The sequence below is a fragment of the Haliaeetus leucocephalus genome, unplaced genomic scaffold (genome assembly GCF_000737465.1).
Source record: "Haliaeetus leucocephalus isolate CR32 unplaced genomic scaffold, Haliaeetus_leucocephalus-4.0 Scaffold1000, whole genome shotgun sequence".
Classification (NCBI taxonomy): Eukaryota; Metazoa; Chordata; class Aves; order Accipitriformes; family Accipitridae; genus Haliaeetus; species Haliaeetus leucocephalus.
The window spans coordinates 705,846-714,997 of record NW_010973436.1 but is presented as its reverse complement, the minus strand read 5'-3'; the positions used below and the strand labels follow the sequence as shown (position 1 = coordinate 714,997).

Sequence of the window (9,152 nt, the reverse complement as noted above, 5' to 3'; positions counted from 1 at the left end):
CGCGGGACCCCGGCGGCGGAGGGACCGTGCGAGACCCCGGGCCGTGCGGGACCCGCAGGACCATGTGGGACCCCGGGGGCAGCGGGACTGTGCGGGACCCCGGGGCGATGCAGGACCCCCGGGGCGAGAGATGAAGCTGGAAGGCGCGGTGCTGCGTGCACCCCCATGGGTGCCGGGGGGGGCTGCCCCCCACCGAGCCGGCGATGGCCTCGGCGACCAGAGCGTGCCCGCTCCCTCCCGCCGCCCCTTGCAGGCAGGGACGTGCTGGGTGCTGGCTGGGAGGTGGGTGAAGCCAGCGGGGGGGCCCACGTCCCAGCACCCTACGTGTGAAGCACCCCCTCTCCCGCCCGCCGCGGTCCCCGCACCCAGCCCCGACACTGCACACCCATCCCCAGGGGGGCCAAAACTTCCCCGTTTCACCCCAAACAGTGCAGGAAGGGCCCGGGGTGGCCCCAGGAGCCCCCCCGAGGGACACTGTGGCCCCCAAGCCCAGCAGGGCCTCTCCAGTGATCTGGGGGAATTAAGGGGGGCGAAAAAGAGGGTGAGCGGGATCTGGTTATCATCATTTTTCATTAATTACCCGTCCCTTGGGAGGGGTGAATTAAGTCTATTTGGTGACCTCACGCAGGCTGCCATGGCAACCGCCGGAAAATATTGCATTAGAGCCCATCACTATGCTGCCGAGATAAGGAGCCGGGAGGGCCGGGGGCGGCACGAGCCCCCCAGCCTGGCCCCCTGTACGGCAGCACAGCCACCCTGGGTGATTTAGGGTTCAGCCCATGGTGATGCTGAGGAGCCCCAGAATAACCCGGCCTGGATGGGACAGCAAAGGGTGGCCAAAAAAAAGGGTGTTTTGCACCGAAAGGTGCTGCTGGGGCAGGTTGGGTGCACAAGCCGCCCCGCTGCACCCCGAAGCCACTTAAGTTTGGGGCACTGTTACAGCCCTTGCTGAGCTACGAGGCCATAGCCTGGGTGTCATGTCATTTTGGGGCTGGCGAGGTGACCCTTGGGGCCTCCCAATGTCCCCTTGTCCCCTCTGGCTCGGCCCAACAGAGCCCCAGAAGGTGCCATGTCCCTGGGGCGCCTGGGGGAGGTGTGGAGCAAGGGAAAGTATCCGGCCTTTTCCCCAGCACAGAACCCGCTCGGCCTCATCCCAAAACCTCCCCCAAGGCAAGCAGGGCAGCTGCGCTGGGAGCACGCCAGCCCCGCTCACTCCCCTCCTGCTTTCTCCCAGAAAATCCTCCCGCTAGCCACAGGTTTTGGTGCTTCCCAAATCGGGGCTCAGCGCTGAACCCCATTACCCTCTGGCTGTGCAGTGGTGGTGCCGGGACCCTATTGCAAAGCTGAGCTGTGCCATGAGCCGTGGTGGCTCTGACCGACTTCTGTCCCTTCGAATCACCCGGTGAAGCTCCCAGCTCTTTTTTTTCCCCTTCCCTGCACATCCCTGGAGCATCCCGCCATCCTCCACTGCCGCTGCCCTGGCAACCACCGCCCCAGCATCCCCTCCAGCAGCTGCCCCCCCAAAATCACTCCCAAAAGCAAGCACCAGAGGGGACTGGGGTGTCCCCAACATTGCAGCGGGGAGCTTGTATTTGGGCTCATTCGGTCCCCAAGAAAGGGGGTGTCCCTGCAGTGGGTGTGGGGAGCCAGCAGTGCCACGGCACCCGCCTCCGCGCCGGCTCTCTGCCGGCTTCTTGGAAATGGGTCATCCCTGGAGCTCGCTGGGAAACTGGGAAGGAGCCAAGCGGGGTGATGTCCCGGCAGCGTCATCAGAGGGGACCGTCCCCCAGTGCCGGAGCCACCACAGGGGATGCTGACATGGATCCTGTGCCCGGGTGAGGCCACGCCACCAGGTGTAGTTTTTTTGGCCACGGGGGTCACCAGACACGGCAGCTGCTGCAGCCGTGTCATTCCCAAGGGAGTTGGGGCACCTCCTGTGTGGGGTTCCCTTCCGCTGCCGCACAGACCTCCAGCCCCGGCTTCCATTCTGGCACGGGGCTGCAGGGGTCTGTGCTCTGGCACGAGCCTCTGCCCCTCAGCACTGTCCCGGCAGCCCCCCAGCAGGACCTCCTCATCCCCAGCAAACCCCCCCCCCTCAGACTCACTCAGGCCTCTGGCTTTGGGGTCAGGGTCAGGTCCCTCCACAGGACCAGGACACTCGTCACCCGGGGATGTGGCCCTTTCCTCCTCCTGGTCCTCCTGCAGTCTGGGGGCAGAGGAGGGGTGAGAGTGAGGGAGCAGGGGTGCATCACAGGGTGCATCCAGCTGAGGACCCCCAGGAGATGGAGACACAGTGCCTTGAGCTCTCCTAGGGTTTGGGGACAATAGTGCCATGGCAAGGGGGGGTCCCAGGGCACCCCACTCGCCTCTGACCCCATGCCCTGCCCCACACCAGCTCCCATGGGTGCTTCAAGAGCCCCCAGCACCTCAAACCCAGCGGGAACCTTCCTTTTGGGGCAGAGCCCCCAGACCCAACCCCATCATTCCCCCATGGCCACCCCTGCCATTCCCACCTCCCTTCCCATGTCCCCCTGTCACCATGTCCCCCTATCTCCAAGCCTGCCCCCCCAGCCCCATGCCCCCATTCCCCAGGGACTCACCGGTACTGGAAGGGTGCCACGGTGGCGGTGACAGGACGGCTGTGTGAGGGGCCTGAGGAGAAGGTGATGGTCCCTGACCCAAACATGGGGCCCCTGCCCTGTGAGCCACCATGCGGCTCATCCCCTGTCCCCGCTGTGGCCACCCCACTGCCCTTCCCAGGGGACACCCCTGGCCATCCCCCACCCCTGCCCTGTGCTGGGGGGCCTTTGGGCAGCTCGGTGGGCTCCCCCACCCTGCCTGCCCCTCTCCTCCTGCTGCCCACCACCTCTGGCCACTTCCCAGGGGACACCAGGGGTCTCGCTGGGGCTTTCTGTCCCCCGCGGGGGGGAATGCCAGGGCTGCCCTCCCTGCCCTTTGCCAGCTCACGACGGGTGGCTCTGCCAGTGCCTTTGGGCTTGAGGGCCTTGGGGCTGGGGACCAGCACCTTCCCTGGCCGGGGAGACGGAGCCCCATGGGGGACAGGGGGCCCCGGCATGCTCGGGGGGGCGACGGCATGTGGCTTGCTGTGGGCCACGGTGCGGGGCACTGGGATGGCAGAGACGTAGTGGCTGCGGCCAGCAGGGTTGACGTTGGCTGTCCCGTTCATCCTGGTGAGGTGGCTGCTGGTGAGGCTGTGGGGGGAGAGGAGGGTTGAGCAGGGCCCAGCACGGTGATGGGATGGGCATGGGGGGCACCCACATCCTGACGGCCACACTGGAGCCTGGTCTTGGCCCCCACTGACTGTAGGTAGTTAATGTCCCCATCCCAGGAGGAGGCCACTGCATCCCACACCCCAGGGTGAGGACACACCTCATGTCCCCCCACAGGGATCCACAGGACCAGGGCACATGTAATGTCCTGCCCCAGGGACCCTGCGCAGCCCCATCCCCATGTCCCCAGGTCCCTATGGCAGGTCCCTGCAGCAAGGCCACATGGGCGCAGACCCCCAGCAGGTAAGGCTGCACCACAGGCAAGATGGGCCCCTCTTGGCCACCCAAAACTTTCTCCTGGTCCCCAAAACCACCTCCTGGTCAATTGAGACCATCTCCTGGTCACCTGAGACCATCTCCCAGCCACCTCAGACCATCTCCTGATCACCCAAGACCACCTTCCAGGGGCACGAGGATCAACCAGCTCCATCAACCCATTCCTCAGGCCCTTACTGATGTCTGAGCCCCATCTCTGCCCTCCCCATCCCCAACATCCCCCCAAGTGATGCCACCCACCCCATCTCTCCATGCGCCTCATCTTGTCCCACAGTGACTCTCCCTGGCACCACCACCCAGACAGTGCCTCACATCCCCTTGCCTTGGCGTTTTGCTCCATGCAGATGAGGACGGGGGGGTTGGCACACCACCCCATCCCACTGAAGGCACCCACAGGCAGGAAGGGCTGTCTTTGCCACCACTAGTGACAGGGCCATTGGCACATTCACAGCAAGTGGAGAAGCTCATCCCTCCCGCAGGCTTTGCCTGGGCAGGCAGAGCAGAGCTCAGCAAGAAAATCAGCCGTGGAGCAAAGCTTCATCTCCAACCACCTCCCGCCTGTAGCTCTCTGGGAAAAAAAACTCAAAACACACAAAAAAATTTTTTCCAGGGGATGGAGTGGTCTCTAGAAAGACAGGGAGATGTGGCTCCATGGCTGCCTGTGCCAACCTCTGCCCCCTTGCCCCAGTACAGCCACAGCGAACCTAAAGGCAAATGGGTGCTGGGTGCCACAAATCTCACAGGACACACTTTTCATGGGTCCCTCCAGTACAGTTTTGCTCAGCCTGCTCAAAGGAAAACCCCTGGGCAGGGGAGTGGAACCTTTTTGGGGTCCCCAAGCATCATAGGGGGGACCATCAGCTCCAGGTCAGCCACCCGCAGTCCCTGTCACCCATGGTGGGGTTCCTCTCCCCCAGAGCTGGCTTCAGGCTGGGTGGGTGCAGCCAGCACAAGCGGGTCTTTGTGCGGCTGCTCCAGTGAGCGCATTTGGGGCTGCGCTGGAGCTGAATGAAGCCATTCCTGGCGGGCTGGGGGATGCTGCTGCCCAGGTATGGGGCCACACAAGCCGCTCTGTTTGCAGCCCGGGGCTGGCAGCCTGGCTGCCTTTCAAACCACCTGGCCAAGATGAAGCTTCTCTGGAGCTGGAGAAGGTTTCTTGGCAAGCCGTGGGGTGCAGGGGGATGGCTCCCATCACCCCAATGGGAACAGCACGCAGCCTCAGCCCTGCAATCATTGCATCTCCCAGCAGAGGGTGTTACATGAGCAAGGTCCAAAAAATGCCCCCAAACTGCCTCATTTTGCCTCTTCCCCAACCTACAGCTGCCCCAAGCCCTGCTCCCCCCAGGCTTTTGGGAGTCTGCAAGGACCAAGCCTTGCCCTGCATCCCCCACAGTGAGCCCCCCCCCGGGTGGCCATGTCCCTGACACAGGCAGCGCTCAGGTGAATGCACCCAAGTTCCCTTTTGCCAGACCCACATGAGCTGGATCACTTGATCAACAGAGCCATGGGTCACGGGGAGAAGGGCTGATGCAGCGGACAAGTTCTAGGCATCACAGCGCTGACTCCAGCACCAGCCAGGAGCTACAAAGGTCTTTTCAAGGCAATTTTAACTAAGGGGAAGAGGGAACTGACACACACAGCTCTGAGCTTGCTCTCACTGAAGCCTTTGAAATGGCCGAGGAGGTTTTCTCTCTCCCCACATCCTGTCTGTGACGTCTCTGCCTCTGCTCACCGTGGTCATGGCCCTGAGTCACAGCACCAGTGGATGGAGGAAGCTTGGGGGGTCTCTGGGACAGATCTGTCCCTGAGCTGCTGTGGGGGGTGAGACAGAGACAGGCATTGGGGGTCTGCCACCCCCACGCTGGCAAATAGGTCTGGATCTGGCCCTGGTGCACAACCACAGTACCCAGTGAGGGGCCCTGTGCTGGCACCAGCCCACACCCGAGGGTGATGCAGGGTGGGTGGCAGGAGCCAGGAAGGGGCCTTGTGGGGCTTTCCTTGCACCCATGGGATTTCCTTGCACCCACAAAGGTCACTTCTGGGAGCAAGGCAGCCAGGGCTCAGCACCCAGCACCAGCCAGGAGCTGGAGACCAGCACATCCCTGGGGGCACAATACTTCCAATCCCCGCTTTGCAGCCCACCCAGCAGTGAAAATCAGCAGCAACCAGCTCTCCTCAGCCCTTCAGCCCTTTCCCAGGTTGTGCCCCATGCCCTACACTTACAAACCCCAATTTTGGAATTTTTTCACTCTCTTTAACCCAGCCCCTTGCCCCAGGAGTACTGTGCCTGAGGGCAGAGCAGTTCACAGCCTTGAGCTGCAAAATAGCTTGTGCAAATGCCAACAGGGTCAACCTTCCTACCCATAAGGCTGAGGATGCCTGGGATGGGGCCAAGAGCCAGCAAAGCTCCAGTCTCACGGACACAAGTGGTTAAACCACTGCCCCAACTCACCTATTTCACCCTTGAGGTCCCTTGCATGAACATCTCCAGCCCCAGGGGCTGCTGCTAGTGGGTTTTCTCCTAGCGCAGAGGGAGATCATCTGCCACTGCCTCCATAAAGCTGGTCCCGAGCTCCTCTTCAACCAACTCAGGCAAAAAAAGATCATCTAGGTTTATGCTATGACCTTATCTTCTCCAGCACCCTCTGAGCATCATCAGCATGCAACAACCCTCCAGCCCTGCCTGCTCACCAGGCACGTGGCATTGGGGCTGTAACCAGGTTTTATAGATATTTTTTTTTCCAGTCTATTCACTTTGGATTTCTCTCTCAGGGGCACAACTTCCATTTCTCCCCTCTGAGCCCATCAGCGGCCACTTCATTGCGATGCTGTGGCTGCAGCAGAAGCCAAAGCTGCCACGTTGGCCACAAAAAAAATCAATCCTCCTCTTGTGCTCGCAGAGTTGAGGTTTTCCAGGATATGTCAATGCCTGCTGGAAGCCAGGCTCCGGAGCTGTTCCCTCCCTGCAGCAGATACCTCGAGGGTCTCTGAGGACACCCATCTCTTCTCTGCAGCTGGCTAAGCATGGGTGACCCTTCCTTGGGCTTCACCCTGCTTTAGGGATGCCGGGGGCTCCCCCGGCTCTGGGCAAAGGGAGATAAGGGAGATGTGGATGCAGCCCTGCTCCCCCAGGCTGTAACACCAGCCGGACCCTTGGGCTGGTGTCCCGCACCCAGGGATGCCACCAAAGTGATAAACCAAAGCAACTCCCACCAAGTTTCTATTTCGTCCCATCAGTCCCAGGAGGAGCCCCTCCCGTGCCAGGCAGCCCTCCTACTCATCCCATCATTTTATTAATGAGCACAAACTAAAACCATTCCCGGGAGAGATTCAGCCCATTCTTCTTCCAAACAAATTCTTCATTCACATCTAGATTGATTTCTACCCCATCCAAATTCTGCCCCCAGGGACCGGGTACCCCCCAGTGTGTGCCCCGTGTACCGTGGTGGCAAGGGAGCAGGCAAGTGCCATGTCATGCTGCGTCACACTGGCGTCCTGCCACCAGTTTGCCTGGCTAAAGCAGGTTATGGCTTGACCTAGATAGACATGGGCAGCTCCTTTGCAATTAGCTCGAAAGGGAAACAGCTTTCTCCTTTAATGCAACCCGGCTGCAGGGCCTCTGTGTCCCCAGAGCAGCTCTTGGGAACCGGCTGCCACTCACCCTCTGGGTAACGTGAGCACCAGAAATTTGCGCCAGATACTTTGCTTTTGGGACTTCCAACCGTTGCGTGGGTTTTTGGCCCCATCCCCTCCCCAGGTACCAGCTTGGGATCGGTGAGTCCCATGGTGGTGGAAAGCAGCAAATACACACAAGGTATTTTAGCACAAGGGGATATTTTGGAGAAGCCACAGCGGTGCTGCGTGCAGCAGAGCCCTGCCTGGGTGCTGGGGCTGAGCCCCCCTGGGCAGCTGGAGATGCTCGTCTCCCAGCCGGAGGGAGGATACTCACCCCACCTATCTCCAGAGCTCAGTCTGGAGCACTGGGTCAGTATCTACTGGCTCCAGCGCTGAACTCAAGTTTTCCCTGAATTAAAGACCTTTAAGCCCAGAGACGATGTGGTTTCTGATCCCTTCGGATGTTGCCATCCGCAGAGACACGGGTGTTCACATTGAAGGAAAATGAAACAGCCTTGGCTGAGCCACGTCCTTCATCCCAGGACAAACACAACCCAGCACATCCCTGAAGGCATCTCCTTCAAAGAGGCATCTGTTGTGCTCCAAACTCAAGCTACTTCCTCGGCCCGGTGTCCAAATGCATCTCACATGTGCGATTTCAGCAGCCAGAAATGAATACAGGGACCTGGAGCCCAGGTCTCATTTCATGTCCCCATTTCACACGTGAGCAGTCACTGGAGCGTCCCCAGCATGAAAGCAAATCTGGTTTGGAGCCATCCATCACCTGAGCAGAGCTGGAAACAGCCGCTCCCCCTGGCTCTCGGCCCTCCCGACCCTGCGCTGGGGCTATGCTGAGCAGCTGAAGCCCCCAGCTCCTCCACGATGCCTTGGAGAGATCCAACCTCCGGCTCTCCCATGGTCTCAAGAGAACAGCTAATGGCTCTGCAAGTGCTTCACTCTGTTCCCGAAGCATTTTGGGGTGATTTTTATAAACCAGATTAAATTTGCTTCTCTCTTATTTCTCGCAGCCGAGATCCCTGCTGGGTAAGAAACTCTGCCCTGCGTTCCTGGGATAATTGTGACAGGAGTCTGAGCATGAACACTTAGTGATGCAAAAAGGTATTAAACCCTTCAGCCTCTGCTGGCATCTTGCTGCTGCTCTGTGCCTCAGTTTCCCCACCCTGACATGGTCTCTGCCAGGAGTGAGCAAGCTGAAACCAGGCTGATAAATAGGAATCAAGGAGGACAGATCCTTCCCTGGATGTGCTGGGCTGCAGAGCAGCTCTGTAAGTTGGGAGCCATCCTTGAGACGCCCGCGGGACCGGCAACATGGGGGGGGCTGCAGTGGAGCCGGCCATGCCACATGTCCCTGGGGAGATGCTCAGGTGCTACAAAGCATCCTCCATTTTTAAGGATGAGGGTGGACAGGGGCAGCCCAGCAGTGAACCCTGGGGTGTGAACGGCCCGAGCAGCTGAGCCCATGCCAAGAGGCAGATCCTGGTGCCATGACACAGCTGCCCCTCGAAGCTGCCGCATGCACCTCACAGCCCTGTGCAGGATCTGTCCCCGAGCTGCCTTCAGGGATGGCTGTGCTCCAGCGCAGCCTCCTCCCTGGCACGCTCGGGAAGGATGACAAAGAAAAGACTCTTTTGTGACACAAGGGACATAAAACTTTCCTAAGAGAAACAGAGGGAACAGGGGCAGAAAGAAGCCTTCAGAAGAGAACAAGCTGTCGATTCAGCCACCAGCCCCATCCCTCCGGCCCCCGCGCCCTGGCCGGGACCTGGCCTGCCTGCCAGCCGGTGTCACTGCCTGGGACATTGCCACCGCCCACGTTGCCGGGCCCTGGGGCTGGGTCCTTCCACCGGGAGATCTCACAGCTCCCCTTGCCCTGCCCCTCTGCAGGGGCAATGCCAGAAGTGGCTGGTTCGATGGCCCAGGCTAGGTGCAGGCAGGTGGTTCTCCTGGGTG

The 9,152-nt window shown here is 60.6% G+C and overlaps 1 protein-coding gene across 2 annotated transcripts in view; it reads right to left on the bottom strand.

Annotated features, from left to right (window-relative positions):
* Positions 1 to 3,207, bottom strand: part of NAV1 (neuron navigator 1) — a 60,616-nt gene extending 57,409 nt beyond the window's left edge. For both annotated transcript variants that reach the window (XM_010584538.1, XM_010584539.1), the window contains exons 1-2: positions 2,601 to 3,207; positions 2,106 to 2,206 (exon numbers count right to left, since the gene is read on the bottom strand). In XM_010584538.1, coding sequence (XP_010582840.1) covers positions 2,106 to 2,206; positions 2,601 to 3,187 — 688 coding nt within the window. In that variant the 5' untranslated portion in view covers positions 3,188 to 3,207. The remainder of the gene's footprint in view (positions 1 to 2,105; positions 2,207 to 2,600) is intronic.
* Between the last annotated feature and the right edge of the window lie 5,945 nt (positions 3,208 to 9,152).